This window comes from Syngnathus floridae, chromosome 12, assembly GCF_059516105.1.
Source record: "Syngnathus floridae isolate MCC-2025c chromosome 12, RoL_Sflo_1.0, whole genome shotgun sequence".
Taxonomy (NCBI): Eukaryota; Metazoa; Chordata; class Actinopteri; order Syngnathiformes; family Syngnathidae; genus Syngnathus; species Syngnathus floridae.
Genome location: NC_142424.1, coordinates 6001413 through 6019517, shown reverse-complemented (window position 1 = coordinate 6019517; position 18105 = coordinate 6001413). Strand labels below are relative to the sequence as shown.

The 18105-nt window shown below is 42.6% G+C and overlaps 3 protein-coding genes across 5 annotated transcripts; all 3 read left to right on the top strand.

Moving 5' to 3' along the window:
* Positions 1 to 265: 265 nt before the first annotated feature.
* On the top strand, positions 266 to 2134 carry nfkbil1 (nuclear factor of kappa light polypeptide gene enhancer in B-cells inhibitor-like 1). Of its 2 annotated transcripts, none has more exons than XM_088392401.1 (4): positions 266 to 654; positions 821 to 933; positions 1035 to 1149; positions 1255 to 2134. In XM_088392401.1, the coding sequence occupies exons 1-4, from the start codon at positions 381 to 383 to the stop codon at positions 1830 to 1832; spliced, it is 1080 nt and encodes a 359-aa protein (XP_088248527.1). In that variant the 5' UTR covers positions 266 to 380; the 3' UTR covers positions 1833 to 2134. The 2 variants fall into 2 exon arrangements, with proteins under 2 accessions (XP_088248527.1, XP_088248528.1); XM_088392402.1 differs by having other exon boundaries at positions 267 to 654; positions 1258 to 2134.
* A 366-nt stretch (positions 2135 to 2500) lies between these two features.
* Positions 2501 to 9101, top strand: atp6v0a2a (ATPase H+ transporting V0 subunit a2a). The gene is made up of 20 exons (XM_088392399.1): positions 2501 to 3093; positions 4146 to 4224; positions 4292 to 4389; positions 4554 to 4691; positions 4885 to 4982; positions 5058 to 5184; positions 5256 to 5338; positions 5407 to 5500; positions 5568 to 5780; positions 5849 to 5999; positions 6080 to 6219; positions 6284 to 6441; positions 6512 to 6602; positions 6674 to 6792; positions 6867 to 7077; positions 7144 to 7263; positions 7389 to 7505; positions 7815 to 7932; positions 8035 to 8206; positions 8294 to 9101. The coding sequence occupies exons 1-20, from the start codon at positions 2983 to 2985 to the stop codon at positions 8394 to 8396; spliced, it is 2541 nt and encodes an 846-aa protein (XP_088248525.1). The 5' UTR covers positions 2501 to 2982; the 3' UTR covers positions 8397 to 9101.
* Positions 9102 to 9514: 413 nt separating this feature from the next.
* Positions 9515 to 18077, top strand: osbp2a (oxysterol binding protein 2a). 2 transcript variants are annotated; one of them, XM_088391568.1, is made up of 14 exons: positions 9515 to 10167; positions 10549 to 10754; positions 13604 to 13857; positions 13965 to 14133; positions 14264 to 14372; positions 14445 to 14511; positions 14581 to 14718; positions 14805 to 15050; positions 15173 to 15293; positions 15614 to 15717; positions 15817 to 15912; positions 15985 to 16169; positions 16255 to 16475; positions 16694 to 18077. In XM_088391568.1, the coding sequence occupies exons 1-14, from the start codon at positions 10007 to 10009 to the stop codon at positions 16834 to 16836; spliced, it is 2220 nt and encodes a 739-aa protein (XP_088247694.1). In that variant the 5' UTR covers positions 9515 to 10006; the 3' UTR covers positions 16837 to 18077. The 2 variants fall into 2 exon arrangements, with proteins under 2 accessions (XP_088247694.1, XP_088247693.1); XM_088391567.1 differs by having other exon boundaries at positions 14445 to 14718.
* Positions 18078 to 18105: the final 28 nt, after the last annotated feature.

The following is an 18105-nucleotide window of genomic DNA, read 5'->3' as shown; positions in this document are numbered from 1 at the left end:
TAATTTGTTCTTCTTCCTGCATTTTAAAAAAGACAATACTTTCTACTCTTTATTTTTCCAAAGTATAGGCGTGTTACAAAAAAAGATAAATCAGAGCATTAACGACTGAAAAAGATTCGGAGATGCAAGCGATTCCCTAATTTAGATCCAATAGTGCAATAAAAGAGTCAATACTGACATCTAGCGGCAGTAGTACGCACAATCCGGAACCTTTTATTTGCGCTCTTGTTTCTTTTCGAGACTTATTTGAAAATGGACAGATGTCGTGATAGAAGCCTACTTCCGCCATCCGTAGCGGCTACCGGAAGTGTTTTGCTACCAAATAAGCCATGACTTGAAAGCCCTTGTTTATTTAAGCGAATAAATTTAACACACTCAGTATGCTGACTAAGACGCAGAAGCGGCTTTGGAAGTATGTCGAGGAGGGCAACTTCTCCAAACTCAAATCACACCTGCGGAAACATCAAGATTTGGTCGTGAACTTCTCCCAGGGCAAGAGGCAGAGGAGCCCGCTGCATCTCGCCTGTCACCTGGGCGACGACGCCGCAGTTCGGCTTCTGCTCAAGCATGGAGCCGATGTGCTGCGGGCCAACAGGAAAGGAGACACGGCGCTACACGTCGCCGTAAATAGAGCTCTTGTACGCGGAAGAACAGGTGGGCTAGAATAGAAATAGTGAGGCTTATTCGAGTCGTGTCATTCTGTAAATAAAGAAGCTATTTGCATCATTATGCAAGCACCATAAAACTTCCAATCAACCCACACTATTTATGATGATAGGAGTCAGTACCAAGACCCAAATTTGTCTTTTTCTTCCTGCAGCTTATGACGACTTGGTGGTACCTCTAAGAAAGAGTTGCCCAGAGGCCATGAACGCCTCAAACATGGCTGGCGTGACACCACAAGAACTCCTGAATGGTTTCAAACACTCCGAGGTAGCATCCAGTTCATAATTCACATAGAGTTGGAATTACTGTTTTTACAAATGGATACATGACTAGCATTTTTACGGGTACTGATAAAAAAATGGTTTCAGCCTTCTCGACCGGGCCCGAGTGGCCGAACTCACGGTGATATGGAGAAAGACTGGATGGAGAAGCTGTTTGGTGAATGTGAGGACGAGTTCTACGAAACCTTTGGAGTTTATGACGGTAAAATGTAGCTTCTCTAGGTGTCTATTTATACAATTTTTTAACTGTGTTTAATTTTTAATAGTTTTAGTCGTCATAGTTGCTTCTCTTGTGCCTGCATGACAGCAGATGATTGGATGACTGTCGATGACGACGAGGAAGACTACGGCGACTGGGCCGAACGCATCAGAAGAGAATACTTTTCGAAGAAGCATGCTGAAGCTCAGAGACTGGCCTCGTCATTTAGCGGAAAGAAGAAGGAGAAGAGTAAGCGAGAAGAAGAGGAGCAGAGCTACAAGGAGTTGCACGCCAGGCTGCAAAAGGAACACGAGGAGTATTTGTCTCGCGCCGCCCGCAAAGAGGAAGAGACTCGGCAAAGTAAGAAACGCCACTACGAGCAAATGTGCTCGGATACGTTCCAGAACGAAGGCGGCGCCAAGCTCCTGACCTACGACGACATCCCCTGGCCGACGCCACGCGGCACCGTTGAGGAGATGGTGGACATCATGCTGCACGGCGTGGATCGTAAGGACGCGGTGGTCTTCCGGAAGGCCCTGCGCAAGCAGCAGACACTCTGGCACCCCGACAAATTCGCACAGAGGTGCGAAGCTCGGCTGGACGCAAAGGACAAGAAGCGCATCATTGACACGGTGACCGCTTTGTCGCAACAACTCAACAAACTGGCTCAGAGCCTGAAGTCATGACAAAATTGTCTTCTATTCAGGAGTCGAAGTGGGTGTTCAATCCTAGCTCCTGCAGAATTATTATTATTAGAAGTAATCTTTTATATTTACTTCTTAACTTCAAATGTTTCTGCCATTAAAGCTTGAATAATGAACGTTGGTGGTGCCAATATAAAATAATATTTATACTTTAGGGCTTTGATGAAACCGTCTTACGTTTCTCAATGCAAACTTGCACACCTCGCATTCAAATCCATAAGTTTTATTTTTACGCTTTTTGCAGGAGCGGTTCTTCCTCTATTAAAAGGAATCATTATGTTGTATCCCAGTGTTCCAATGGTAAATGGGGACTATGACCTCTAGAATTAAGTAATGGATTTTTTGTTTTTAGCATTTCTATGTTTTGCCTGTAATAAATGAGTTCCTCGGGTCAAAAGTAGACAAAGGTCTGACACAATGGATACAACCAGCAGGGTGCGATAGAACGGATGTGCTGGTTGCCAGGTTTGCAACCGGGCGCGTTGTTATAGCAACTAAATCGTATAGAAAACTGTAGAAATTCCGAAGGAACGCGTCATTGTCATATTGATGATGCAAAATGATTTTTAAAAAAAGACATAATTCTATCTTTGGGGTTTTTCATTTTGCCGTTTATCCTCCGTGGGATGAAATACAGCGGATCTGGCAACCCGGCGGCCCCGACACAATCGGTGTCAATTGGTGGACCGCGGTAGTGCGAATAAAGAAAGGCCCGAACCTATTTCCTATCCATGACGTGCTTTTGACCTACGTGGAGCTGCAGGATAGATCGAAAGTTGGATTATTTCTCTTTAAACCCGCCCGTGGAGCCATTTGTGTACACGGCGGTGCTGCGCTCTTTTTGAAGGCGTCAAGTGACAGGTGTCGAGATGTAGCGAAGATGAAGCCCATCTCGACGTACCAGAAAGGCTTTTGTATTCATTCCAATCCCTTTTTGTCCCTTTAACAACCACTCGCTTTAGAAAGGACAATAGAACGGAACCGCAAGTGGTGCTGCAGCATGGGGATAATCCCAATTCACAATTAATCCTCTTGCTTAATTGGCGAAGGGCTGCAGAATTGCGTGATGCACCACGCATGGTGATTGAGTTTGTTTTTAAAGACACAATCAGCGACAGCGCCACGTTTCAAGATGGTGTTCCGGAGTGAGGAGATGTGCTTGGCCCAGTTGTTCCTGCAATCCGGTTCGGAGTACGACTGCATCAGTGAGCTCGGTGAACTGGGCCTGGTTGAGTTTCGAGATGTAAGTACTCACAACAACAAATATATGAATCGGAAGTATTTTCTGCAGGTTTTCTAGCATGCATCGAAGGTGCACCTGCATGGTTGTAGACCACAATGTATGCACATCATGCATCTGCTAAATCAGTGATTCCCTGCTAGTGTGCAGCACCAGGTTTGCTGTGGGGAAACTATCAAATTTGACTCAATTGTTTCCCAAAGAAAGATTTTGATTTACTACAACCAATAAATATTTGTCTATGCCAAACAGTGACAAGCAGAACAATCAAATGTCCTTCCAATAGATGGACTAAGGTATGTCGATCCCACATGTTGCCAATCAAACAACAGAATTTTTATCAATACAGATCCAGATTTCACACTGAGTAAGCTAAGAAAATTTCAGAATAGAGAGTATATAAATATTTCAGTATACATCAGTGCTTTGGTTTATAAATGGTCATGATTTAAATCACTCAAATAATATTTCTGCTTTGAAATGACTAGAAATGGAAATTCATTCCACCCTCACATCGTTTCATCTCGTGCGCACCTTGGCCACGAGAGGGCAGTGTAATACAGCTATACAGGAAGAGTTGAACAAAATGATTCAATTGTTGAGAGGATTATTATAACTACCACTTTAATTTTAGTATGATTAGGCCGTTTTGAATTAAACTAGCTTGCATTTGTAAGTAATGTATCTTGATCACATACACAACATTCTATTTGTTTTCTTTTTAGAATTGCCATAATATTGCGGAGTACTCTGTTATTTTTGCTGAATTCAGCCCGTTTTTAGTCTGAGGAAAGCTACATGCCACCCATGTATTGATAAATCAATAGCAAGAGCGTTACCATGACGACCAGGGGTGGATGCTGAGCCTTGCAACTAGCCAGGCTTTGTGAGCTGCTTTTAAGATGTAATTATTGTAGTCAATGTAAATTATTTAGACGTGTACTTTTTATTTTTGCACTTTCTATGCAAAAAAATTAAACTATGCTGAGTGTGCTTGTTCACTGACCTCTTCCCTCACTGAACACCATGAACCCGTTTGTCCGCTCTGGTTTTAGCTCAATCCCAGCGTCAGCTCCTTCCAGCGGCGCTTTGTCAGCGAGATCAAAAGATGCGAGGAGATGGAGCGGATTCTGGGTAAAGACCTCACCTGGGGTTTATTTTTGTAATAAGCAAAATAATACGTATTTTCTTTTGCGGACAGGTTATCTTCTGAGGGAAATCCAAAAGGCTAAGATTGCCGTTCCTGAGGAAGATGAGAGTCCACTTGCGCCTCCGCCAAGACAAGTGTTGGAGATCATGGTCAGTGTTGACAAAAAAAGAGAAATAAAGCCATCCCACATTCCATTCCTGCCAAATTATTTTGTGGACCCAAAGAGAGGTTTGCGGACAGTGTAAGATTTCAGTCCATTAGGCAGAGTTTGTTGACAAGTGTTTTCTTAAGTGATGGAGGTTGTCGTTTTCAGGAGCAGCTTCAGCGACTTGAGATGGAGCTGAGCGAGGTGGCGAGGAACAAAGAGAAACTGCGCAGGAACCTACTGGAACTCATCGAGTACACGCACATGCTGAAGATCACTCGCAACTTCATACACAGCCGCTCCAGAGTGAGTGCTCGTTTATGAAGAGAATTATTTCATGCTTTTATTTTGGAGAATTTTGAATTTATAGCGAACAGAAACAACGTCACCATCAAAATCAGTGATTGGTTAATTTTTTGTTGTTTTCTGAAGAAATGATTTGGTACGTGATAATATTCAAATTTATTGAGATAGGGGTTTTGTCCCTTTTCATTATTAGCATGAGGCTCTTGGTCCTCAGTATGAAGAATTCCCCTCCATGGACACAGACTCGGTGTCAGGCTACACTGGCATGCAAAGACTCGGAGCCAAACTTGGGTGAGCTGCCAGCAAACGAGTGCGGTTGTATTTTTTTTTTAATAGAGGCTTAGCTCAATATGAATTTGCTTGTAGATTCATCTCGGGCCTCATCCAGCGGGTAAAAGTGGAAGCCTTTGAGCGCATGCTATGGAGGGTGTGCAAAGGTTACACCATCCTCAGTTATGCAGAAGTGGAGGAGAACCTGGCCGACCTGGATACGGTGAGCTCATTCGAAATATTTCCATCCATTTTTTTGATGGCAACACATTAACATTCTTTGGCTTTTCATAGGGTGAGATAAGCAAGAACGTTGTATTCCTCATCTCCTTCTGGGGGGACCAAATCGGACAGAAGGTTCAAAAAATCTGCGATTGGTAAGTTCTACATCACAACTTCCTCGATTAAGTTTCTTCTTCTCCCATGATGTCACTGTTTTCCTCAGCTACCACTGCCATCTTTATCCTCACCCCGAAAACGACGAAGAGAGGGCGGACATGTTGGACAGCTTACGAACGCGCATCCAAGACCTCAACAATGTAGGGCAGCTCAGATCTTCAAGGTTTGGAATCAAACGAGGTGATGCGCGAGCTGTGTCCCTTGCAGGTTTTGCATCGTACCGAGGACTACCTGAAGCAGGTCCTGCAGAGGGCGGCGGAGTCTGCGTACTCTTGGGTCGTGCAGGTGAAAAAGATGAAGGCCATCTACCATATCCTCAACCTGTGTAGTTTCGACGTCACCAACAAGTGTTTGATCGCTGAGGTGTGGTGTCCTGTCAGCGACCTGGCCAACCTACGGGGGGCGCTAGAGGAAGGCTCGGTAAACAAACTACATTATTTTGTTGTTGTTTAGCTAGCTTGATAAATATATTTGGTTCCATCCATCAGCGAAAAGGCGACGCAACCGTTCCATCATTTGTGAACCGTATCCCGAGCGCCGACACCCCTCCCACTTTAGTTCGAACCAACAAGTTCACGTGTGGATTCCAAAGCATCGTGGAGGCCTACGGAGTCGGGGACTACCGTGAGGTCAGCCCAGGTAAGTATCACCTGCTACTATTCGATAACTTTATTTGGAATAAAAAAAACATCTCGTATATTTGTTTTTCTAATTCTTAGCGCCCTACACCATCATCACATTCCCTTTCCTGTTTGCCGTCATGTTCGGCGATTTGGGCCACGGAGCGGTGATGACCTTCTTCGCCCTCTGGATGGTGCTTACAGAAAAAAAACAAACGAGGAAACGCTCCAGTAATGAGGTGAGCGTTTCCAGCCCGATCATTTTTATTTTTTTATTTTCCAATAACAAACATGGCTCTGCAGATATGGGCAACCTTCTTCAACGGACGCTACATCATCCTGATGATGGGGCTCTTCTCCGTCTACACGGGCTTCATCTACAACGACTGCTTCTCCAAATCGCTCAATATATTCGGCTCAGGCTGGAGTGTCAAGGCCATGTTCACCAGTCAGCAGTGGACGTATGTTATTGATTAATTATTGTTGACATATGTTTGCTATATGCTAATAGGAGTGTCCTGCTTTTTTCAGGAACAAAACACTTCAAACAAACACTTTGCTCACATTAGACCCCAATGTTAGCGGAGTGTTCACGGGTCCGTACCCATTTGGCATCGATCCTGTGAGTAAAGTGCTTATCGAATTTGTCAAATGACGTTCCATCACTAAGGATATTTTCTTTTGCTGCCACAGATATGGAGCATGGCGGTGAACCGACTGTCCTTCCTCAATTCATATAAGATGAAGATGTCCGTGGTCATCGGGGTCATCCACATGACCTTTGGTGTGGTTTTGAGTGTCTTCAATCATTTGTGAGTCACCACAAATTATTTTTTGCTTTTTACGAAGGGACATAATTACCAGCGTGTTTTTATTTTATCCTAAGGCACTTCCAACAGAAGTATGATGTCTATCTGCTGTTTCTCCCCGAGCTGCTCTTCCTGCTCTGTCTCTTCGGCTACCTGGTTTTTATGATCCTTTACAAGTGGTTGGCCTTCTCGGCGCGGGACTCCAGTCAAGCTCCCAGCATCCTCATCCACTTTATTAATATGTTCGTCATGCAGGGCAAGGACGTCGCTCCTTTGTACCCGGGACAGGTAATGCAGAAAATTATCTGATTATTATTATTATTTATTTATTTTTCACGGATATTCCCTTCCCAGACGGGGTTACAGATTTTCCTGCTTGCCATCGCCATTCTGTGTGCTCCCATGCTGTTGCTAGGAAAACCTCTGTTCCTATACTGGATGCATCGCGGAGGCAAAGGCCTACGCAGGCGCAGGGTAGGTCTTCCCAAGACCTGAATTACTAAGATCCCCATAGTGATTTGCTAAATTGTGTGTTCACACAGTCTAATAGTTTGCACATTGACCATTTGTCCAAAAGTATCATTGTTTACGTCTGGCAGGGCTACGAGAGGGTGAGACGTGCTAGTGAGGATGACAGTACAGCTGCGCCAGTTTATGAGGACGATGAAGAGGAGCGACTTGATGAGATGACCCACAGGGACCTTCGTCCCAGAGAGGTGAGAGAGACATCACACCGGTTTACTGTTATTGCATATTATTGTCCTTCTTTGTAGTATTTTTTGTTCTTATCAGTGCTTGAGCTCTCGCTATGGGTAAAAAATAACCCCATTTCCAATTTCAATTTACTGTACATTTAAATATATATATATTTATTATATGTTGATTGTTTATAATAAAAAAATTAACAAAAAAATATTCATTATGTTGATTTTTTTTATTTATTTTTATTTATTTATTTTTTTACAGATATGTTTCGCCCTTCCCTGGTATAAAATAAATTGTTTTTGTTGCGATTTGTGCTACAGTTTGACTTTGCCGACGTGCTCCTGCACCAGGCCATCCACACCATCGAGTATTGCCTGGGCTGCATCTCCAACACTGCCTCGTACTTGCGTCTCTGGGCTCTCAGCTTAGCGCACGCACGTAAGTGGAGTTGGCGCACCTTGACGAGCAAAATGCTCACCTTTGATTGACAGTCGGAGAGGTATTTATCAATTAGGGGGGCTGGTTGATGTGTGCTTGCAGAGCTCTCTGAGGTCTTGTGGGATATGGTGATGCGTCTGGGCCTGAGGATCACAACCCGAGTGGGGGTAGTCTTTTTAGTGCCTGTGTTTGGCCTCTTCGCTCTGCTCACTGTGTCCATCCTGCTGGTCATGGAAGGATTGTCCGCCTTCCTCCACGCTCTCCGATTGCACTGGTGAGTTAACGTCATCGCCGCGCAATGAGATGTTGTCATTGACAAAAATTCCTCAATTTAAAAATGACTGCTTCATGTTTTCTTCAGGGTGGAGTTTCAGAATAAATTCTACCACGGGACAGGTGTCAAGTTTATACCCTTCGACTTCTCGCTGCTGCCCTCGGTTTTCGAGCAAGACGGCCTCCTCTAAATTAAAAGCTCAAGTGAAAGTAGACCTTTTTAACTGGAAGGGATACTGCATACACTGGAACAATTCTCACTGTGAAAATGACAAGGAACCCTCAAGATGATGGTAATTCACTCTCGTAGCAATCTTTTTTTCCCCTCCGTGATGAAATCATCATGAAAAAAAAAATCCTACCTGCTGTGCTGACTGCCTTACTTCTCCACCCAGCAAAAATCACAGGTTCTACAATTGTTACCGATGGTAAAATTCAGTTGAGATATCGTAAAACTCCCCAAGGCACACCAGCGAGTTTATGTTGTGCTGTGTGTGACCCACACTGGATTGAAAGTGTCATACAGCACAATGTACAGTAACCATTTCGAAATTCACAATATAGTGCCATACAGATTTGGGTGCACCCCTTTCTCATAATTTTATCAAACAAGTGAACATCTCTCTAGCAAAGAAGCACTTTTCAGAAATGATTGTATAACAATTTTACGCTTGTGACGATGCCAAATTCAAACAATATATTGGCTGTTTGCTTATTATTCATTCATTTATTTAAATGTAACCTTCCCTGTTATATGCAGAAAAAAAATGCAACCACTGCTTATTGTATATGTTGATATGGTTATTATGCTATTTATTTAAACAACTCTGTATACAAATCTTGATATTTTGCCATTTTGGTGTGTTAAATAAAGCTTTCAAGACTCACAAGCAAATAAAACGATGTACTGTGAAACATTTTATTTGATTAATGTACTACAGGTAATACTAGTGAATGACTGAATATTCCATATTCAATATGTATTCAATTGTCATTCATTTCAATAAGGAAAGATGATATGAGATGCATAAGAATCATCACAGGATGATTTAAAAGCATATATCAATTCACCACTGAGCTGGGATTAATTTTGAAAAGATTATATATATATATTTAAACAAAAACGGAAATCTTTACCTGTCAGAATTATTTCTTAAAAGGTAAGTGCAGTTTTTATTTCAATTTTTTACCTTTACAAGAACAAAAGCAGATAAAGTGATGTGTCAAAAATCATTTAATTGTCAAAGTTTTTATTTTAATTTAATATTTTTTTATTTTTATGCGTCATATCCATACCGTATTCCGACAACGCTGTCGCAAACAACCCTGCATCATTTCTATGACGATCTACTATCTCGACTTTTAAAGTTTACATTTGATAAGGTGCTTTTTAAATAAATCATGAGTATATTTCGTCCCATTTTAATTCAAATAAGCCTGACAATTTCATATTTTTAATATTCTTCGACACTTTCTTTTTATCCTCTTTAAACGTGTTTTCCATGCACCTGCTGCCATCATTATATGGCAACGTCGTGAGCTCTTGATTACATCGTCAAACTGGTTAGCAGAAAGCCGTGTCCACATCGGACATTTATGAAAGTTTCTGTTGTATGTTCACAACTAGTGTTAGATAATCATCCCCTCCTAGGGGGACGTGGTTGGCAGCGGGCGTGTTCTTTGACAGTTCGTGCCGGACTTCCAGCTGCAGGCTAGCTGCGGTTAGCATCCGGTTAGCTTCGCCGCACAACTGGGCTCATCTGGACGGGGAAGGTTAGGGCGTTTTGCTCCGAGGAGCTGCATGGATGAGCTGGTGAGGAGTTTGCCCTCCCCGAATCTCCCGGGGATGCAGCTGCCGCGTCTGGACACGCACAAGGGCTGGTTGTTTAAATGGACCAACTACTTGAAAGGATACCAGAGGCGATGGTTCGTCCTCAGCAACGGCCTACTGTCCTATTACAGGTACCGTAAAAGTAACGGGACTGTGTGAAGGTCAACATTCCCCTGGACTTTGATGTCCTAAACTACTTATTTTATTTAGAGAATGGATACCTAAATTAAATAGTTATGTAAATATAAGCCATTTAAATTGTTTATTTGAAATATGCATCTGAAACATATTTTGTAATACTTATAAAATTGTACAAGGAACAAAGGTGAGCATTATGAACAAAGATAGATTGATAGATGTTTTGTAATGTGGGAGGAAGTTTGAATACCTTGAGGAAAAAAAAAAAATCATCATCTATCCATTAGACAACCACTTTATCCTCACAATGGTCGCAAATGTGCTGGAGCTTATTTCATGTATATTTTAAATGTATTATTTTGTCCATCCTTCAGAACCCAGGCAGAGATGGGCCACACCTGCAGAGGAACCATTCCCCTGGCGGCCGCTCAAATCGAGCTGGGTGACGCGTGCCACTTGCTGATAACCAACGGAGGGCGGAGCTATCACCTGAAGGCCACCTCTGAAGCGGAGTGTCAGCACTGGTTATCCACCCTGCAGCAGGCCAAAATCAACGCCAACGCTCTCATACATCACTCTGGTAAGGCTTACAGTGAGTCTACGTCATATTTAAATGCCTTGATAATGTTGTTTAATGCATATGGATTAGACAACGAGAGTATTATCCTTCCGCCATCTGCACCACCTACCCTATGCAAAATAGCTTGACATGATGCCAGCTCAATTTAAGTTGATGAGTGTAGAACAGCTCTATTTACTGAAATATTAAAGGAACCAAAGTCTATGTTCTGTTTTTTTTGCTCAGGGGGAGGAAATTGGCATTTCTTTCCAATATCGTCAATTAATTGAGAAGATGCGAGAGTTTCAAATAGGTGTTGATCATTTTTTTTATCTCTCAACAAGCAGAAAAGCAAGTTCAACATCCTGAAAATGACAGTATGAAAACAAATATTCATATTATTTCATTATAGTTTCACAAATAGGTCATATATTAATCACCTTTACCCAATACAAATAAGACTGAAAACTATACAACTTAACTATAAAAACTCTTTAGTTTTTAGATAGCAGACTATTGCAAGATGTTATGAAAAATCTTCCTCTGATTTTTAGCCACAATGTGAACCCAAACGGCCTGCAGGCATTCTGGGTGTGGACACAAGAGGGCAGTGTTGTCCAAGAAGGACCTGTCAAGGGCGAGGAGCAATACATAGAAACACATCATCCTGTCATCCACAAGGCCACCTAACGTTATTATTTTTTATGGGATGTTTGATCCTGACATGTAATGTCCTGTTATAAAATTAATTTAATATCCTACTGCAGTGTGAGTGGTATGATGACGTACACTCTCTCGCACATGCGCCTCCTCTCCCCCTCTCTAGTTTGGTCCACTATGACGACAGCAGGGATGAATGAATGAATGACCTTGCTTTAAGCTCCGCCTCCCCTTCTGGAAGTGCAAGAGGCAAAAAACAAATGAGAGAGAGAGAGAGCAGGAAGATTTTCATTCAGAATATTGTTCAGCACTCAAGCTGGCAATAAGGCGGGATGAGTGCAGACTCCCCATTGAAAGTCACCTTGTAAGTAACCAGTTAATTGCTGCTTACTGCTCGGAAAAGATTAAGACTTTAAAATAGAAGCTATAGCATCTGTGAGTGTTTTCATGCATGTGGAATTGCTGCTTTTTGTTTGCACTCACGGACATTTGGAAACAGTAATTAGCAAACACGTCATTTATTTCAGATATTTTGCATGAGCTCCTCATTGTATATTATTTTGATTCATTTTTAACATGAATATTTTGCTTTGATATTTTAGTAGTATTTGATTTGGGGTTATTAGATGCATGTATTGATTACATTGAGAATAGGCACTTTAATGTTCCCACTTACTCTGGCCATTTTAGCATCAATAAAACTCCCTTAATAGTGAATCGAATATAATACAACTAAAGAGAATGAGGCTATTTTGTGTCCGTCAAAAAAGGAAATTCAGCCTTTAGAAGAGTAATACTGTAAAAATAAAAATATGGACATACTGTGCATTTAATACATAGGCAACAAGGCCAAAAAAGACTTAGATTGGAGATTGAAGATATGCTAACCGCACTGTAGTTACGCTGCAGGAAACCTTCAGCTTGTTGGAGAGTCCAACTTTGAGTTTGTCCTCCCACACGTGTCCATAGTAATGCTCTCGCTATCAATTGTGGGTGTGTTTGCGTTCGTGAGTCACCAATGACACCCAGAAGCATCTCCAACTCTCCAAAGCACTTATACCTTTTAATCATATGTATTTCCACTCCACCATAAACCACACGAGATTATTTTTTCCCCCCTGCTCTATATGGGTCATAAATCAACTCCAGGCATTCGGAGGGGTTTTCAACATTTGCCTTATAACATTCCCCCTCCTATTTTATTCATGTGCTTTGTCCTTATTCAAGCCTTTTGAAAAAGAATAGTTTGTCTCCGACTAGGTCACCACTGAGTGAGTCCAGCCCACATGTCCTGCCCTGCTTTTAAAATCTCTGTGACTGATGGAGAGTCTCAGAGAAAGAAAGGGTGGCGGCAAATTGGACTGCGTCATTGCCCCCCATTTCTAAAAATAGCCAAGCCTCCTGACTGCACAGGCTTATGTTTCCAGGGCAACCGTCTTGATTCACAGCTTCCCCCTCATGTAAAAGGATGGAGTGTCTGGGATGGGCGGTAGAGTGTTTTCATCCATGCGCCTTGTCCCGTTAGCTTCATCTCAAGCAAACAACTAGGGTGCAGTGAAATATCATTTAGGGTTGTAGCGGGAGACCAAATTTCACTTCATTTGTCCAAAAGTACATTATACTACAAATATATTGTTGGTCATCTAATTATGCCAATGACAGATAGTGATAGGCAGAATAATTAAATGCTTTTCCATTTTGTTGTTACAGTTGGTTTCCTCCATGAGCTCACCACTTAAAGAAGTCAACCCAAACATTTTCTTTGTAATATGTTTTGAGTAATGTTTCCACCTGTTTTTATCCATCTCAGGGGGCGACCATTTTTCCACTTGCTGTCGACTGAAAATGACATCACAGTTACCACTTAGGTCACAACCAATCATGGTTCGGCTTCAGAAAACTGGTGCCCTGTGATTGGTTGGGACCTTAGACCTGCTGTGATGTCATTTTCAGTCGACAGTACTTAGCAAAATGGCCGCCCACTGAGATGCATAAAAAACGGGTGAATTTTACTGCCAAACTTATATTCCAAAAACGCAATATTAATCAGAATGCTGTGTTTAGACTATTTGGGACACATAAAACATATTGTAAAATAAAAATAATTGGGGTTGACCCCTTTTGGTTGGGCATAAATCAACTGGCATAGGATCAAGTACAAATACTGTAGAAAATGAATGAATGTGTTGCTTTTTGTGATCTGTGAGCAGATGACTCAGGAGATGAAGAAAGTCCTGGCCCGCATGACGCGCGAGTCCTAAACCAAGGCGCGTTGAAGACATTGGCCAGTAAGCTGGATGATCTAAGCACCTGTAATGAGCTGATCGGAAAGCATGGCGCCGCCCTTCAGCGTTCCCTCAGCGAATTTGAGGATCCCCGCGGGTGCGTCAACGGCGCAGACAAACTGAAGACGGTTAACGAGCGAGCCGCCCTCTTCCGCATCACCTCCAATGCTATGATCAATGTGAGTGTGAGCCTGCAGCCTTCCTCATTATCTGTTGCTCTCTCCCCCGGGCTGGAGTCGGGCGGGGGTGGAGGTCATCTAAGTTCTCTGTTGTGTTCTCACCTCAGGCTTGTCGTGACTTTGTGGATGTAGCGCAGTCTCAAAATAGGAGGTGGCAGAAAACCCTGCAGCATGAGCAAGAGCAGCGTCACTATCTGGAGACCACCATTGAGCAGCTAGCCAAACAGCACAACAGCCTGGAGACGGCCTGGAGGGAGAAGCCCACCTCGTACACAGGTGAGAGACACAATGAAATCCAAAAAGTGGAAGCCGCTTTTTTGTGATGATTGTTTCAGACGACCATGGTCCTTCTGTTCTTTAGTATATACTCACTAATATCCATAAAGAAATAACATGCTGTGTGCAGGTGTGCAAAGATCATGCGAGGTGGACGGGAGTGATGAGAATGATGAATTCTTTGACGCCATGGAGGACGCGCCTTCATTCATAACGGTGAACGCGGAAACCAAACACAGGTGAAATTTTGTGTCTGTGCTCAATTCATTTGTCTTTCTGTCGTTCTTCACCAAGACAATTCTTTCTCTCAGGCGCTCAGGGAGTAGTCAGAGTATGATGAGTGGTGGAGTCCCCAGTGACTGGACCTTAAATGAGAATGTAGGTGGCTTACTTCTTCTTCGGCACACGGAAACAAACAAATTGCAACCTCTTACCATTTTTTTTCAGGACACCTCAGACTCGAACCACATGCAGCTACGCAGAACAAGACGCAGCCGTATTCCAGACAAACCAAATTACTCCCTCAACCTGTGGAGCATCATGAAGAACTGTATCGGCAAAGACTTATCTAAGATTCCCATGCCTGTAAATGCCCCGCCGAAGATTTCAAACTACCAATGGAATTCTATTTGACTCGATGGCATTCCTTCTGTCTCGCCGATTGTTGGCAGGTCAACTTCAACGAGCCGCTCTCGATGCTGCAGCGTCTGACCGAGGATGTGGAGTACAGCGAGCTGCTGGACCGGGCGGCTCGCTGCGGCGACTCCTTGGAGCAGATGTGCCTGGTGTCCGCCTTCTCCGTCTCCTCCTACTCCACCACCACCTATCGCACATCCAAACCCTTCAACCCTCTACTTGGGGAGACCTACGAGCTTGACCGGCTGCAGGAATACGGCTACCGCTCCATCTGTGAGCAGGTGGGTTGAAGTCCCCAAATTATACAAACATGGTATATTTTAGGGAGAAATCAACAAGAATGAATTTTAAGTTTTATAAAATAGGGAGTTACTTATCATCACCCTGTTTGGTGTACTCCCAGGTGAGTCATCACCCACCAGCTGCTGCCCACCACGTGACCTCACAGCGAGGATGGACCCTATGGCAACACATCACTATTGACAGCAAGTTCCGTGGGAAGTACATCTCTGTCGTGCCACTCGGTAAGAAGACAAAGCGGCGTGAGCTTTCATGCCTTCCACCACAAAGCCCAATATGAGCCGTGAATGAAACTGAATTTGCCTTTAAAAAAATACAATTGGAGGAAAGGAATTATAAGAATTAAATAAAAATAATAATAATACAACCGTACCGATGAGTATTATTCAATACGAAATTTTCAAGTGCATTACTGCCATCTATTGGTAAGGAATGTGAACTGAGCATCCTGCTGATCTAGTACCATTCATAAGTATTCTAAATTGTGGCTACACATACATATATTTGTTCATGGTATACCTCAGTGTCCTTCCATCCAAAATAGGGAAGATTCACCTGCAGTTCCACTCAAGCGGGAACCACTACGTGTGGAGCAAAGTGACCTCAACAGTTCACAATATCATTGTGGGGAAACTCTGGATTGATCAGGTTGGGTTTCCCTCATTTTGTGCGCATCCAGTAAATTGTTCATTAAGTTGAAGCCATTCATGAGTAAGTCAAAGATTTTTTTGTTCTTGTTCCTGACAGTCTGGTGACATCGACGTTGTAAACATCACCACCAAGGATACATGCCATCTCAAGTTCTCGCCCTACAGCTACTTCTCCAGAGACGTCCCCCGTAAAGTACGACAGCCCTGTGTTCTGTCTGGTGAGACTCGCAAACTTACGCAGAGCTGGAACTGTTTTATTTTCCAGGTGACGGGCATGGTGGAGGACTGTGAGGGCACAGCGCGTTACATCCTATCAGGAACGTGGGATGAAAAGATGGAAAGTGCCAAAATAGTGGATAGCAGTCAAGGAAGCGGTGGCTCGGAAGGCAAACAAAAAACTGTTTATCAGACTCTTCAGCCAAAGCTGCTGTGGAAGAAATACCCTCTCCCGTACGCCTTTACAAAATCATTAGCAACTTCTCTGCAAATACCAAACGTGCCATCTCTCACTTCATCTTCCCTTTTGGTTCCTCAGGGACAATGCAGAGAACATGCATTATTTCTCCGCCTTGGCTTTGACTCTGAATGAGCCAGAGGAGGGGGTCGCGCCCACCGACAGCCGCATGCGTCCGGACCAGCGGCTGATGGAGGCCGGCTTGTGGGATGAAGCCAACACGCAGAAGCAGCGTCTTGAGGAGTGTCAGAGGCTAGAGAGGAAGAGGAGAGAGGTCCAAAGCATGCAGGCCATTGAGGAAGGCAAGTCCTTGAAATATACAATTTGTTGTACCACAATTTAATTGTACAATTTGTGCTGTCGCATGGTATGAGTGTCATTTGAAGTGTTAAGCATTAGCACATTAGCATTGCTTCTGTTAATATATTTGCAAGATAGTTTAGTCGAAATGGTGTGGTTGGAAACTTACCAATCAATTTGATGCAATATCAGATACTCCTAACATATGGCGTGCGTGCAGGGCAAGAAGTGGAAGTGTACCAGCCGCTTTGGTTCGAGAAGAGAACAGATGAAACAACAAGAGAAAGCAGCTACATCTACAGGGGAGGCTACTGGGAGGCCAAAGAGAGGCAGGACTGGAGCATGTGCCCCGAAATCTTTTAGCGCAAATGGAAGCTGTCACTTAGACATCATGGACTCCTGTCTACGGTCAGATCATATCTGGCCCAAAACAGGTTTGTTGTTCTCAAAACTGGAAAGACACACTTATTGATGCTTGCTTCTTTTGACAAGGGACTTCAGGCCTTTAATGGACCCTGCTTTGTTTCCATTGTTACATTCTGGTGCTGCCTGAATGGGACTAAGCTGCTTGGCAAGTAAATGCTTTGGAAACGATATTAGCTATTGCTAGGTTGTAAATTAATTTTACTTTTCCATTTTAAAACTGAATGAACGAGTAAAATGACATCATTGTTCCTGGAGAACAGTCATCATCCATCATGAGATGTATACAATCTGTTTTTTAAATACAGTAGACGATAAAGTGAAAGGGAATTGCAGCTTTAATGAAATTATGCAAGTATGTATAATTGATTGGGTCTAGAAAGTTTGGAGTTAGACAGCAACAAATGGGGGCCTTGTTGGACCTTTTAGAAATAATAGTTATAGCACTGGTTTCACTCTTGTAATTACTGTTTAGAGTTGTGTGCAATAAGTTAACTGCCCTGTTACTTGAGAAAAAACTCAGGCAGATTAGCAAATTGTGTTTTATAATGCACAAAAATTTATAATTTATTCTGAATGCTAATTTATCCATAAAGAATCCTATTGCATTAAGAAACTAAATGGTCTAGAAAAGCAACACAAATACTGAAGGCTTCATGCGCAGCTCCGCTCAAGTAAGGATGATTAAAAATAATAATAATAATACGAATAATCTGTTTGTTGTACAAATATGAGTCACTGGTTGACTTTTGCCTGTCTATAGGAAACATAGTAGAAGTAGAATCATGTCATTCAGAATTACTGTAAAAGTTTCCATATTTACTTGAATATCCCTAAGATAGCTGTAAACAAATTTTACTGTAAATATCATATGTCAGGTTAGATTATAATCTAAACCATATGAATATTTATTCATATGACTTTTTAGTTCAGATAAAGCACAACAGTGAAGTTTACCTGCAAGTTACCCAAATATCAAGCTTTTGACACACTACGTGGACTGTACCAATGGATGTTTTATTAGGGGGGGTTAGATTTGAGCACCTGTTTAAAAAGTGTGAATATCTTTCACCCTATCTGAGTGGACTCGTACTGGAACATGTGAACTCACCATTTGTGCCCGACGACCTTCAAAATGTTACCCTTTTTTTTTTCTTACTCAAATAAAAACACAAAGCTGAGACGGTGTTTGCTCTTCACGCTGGCGTA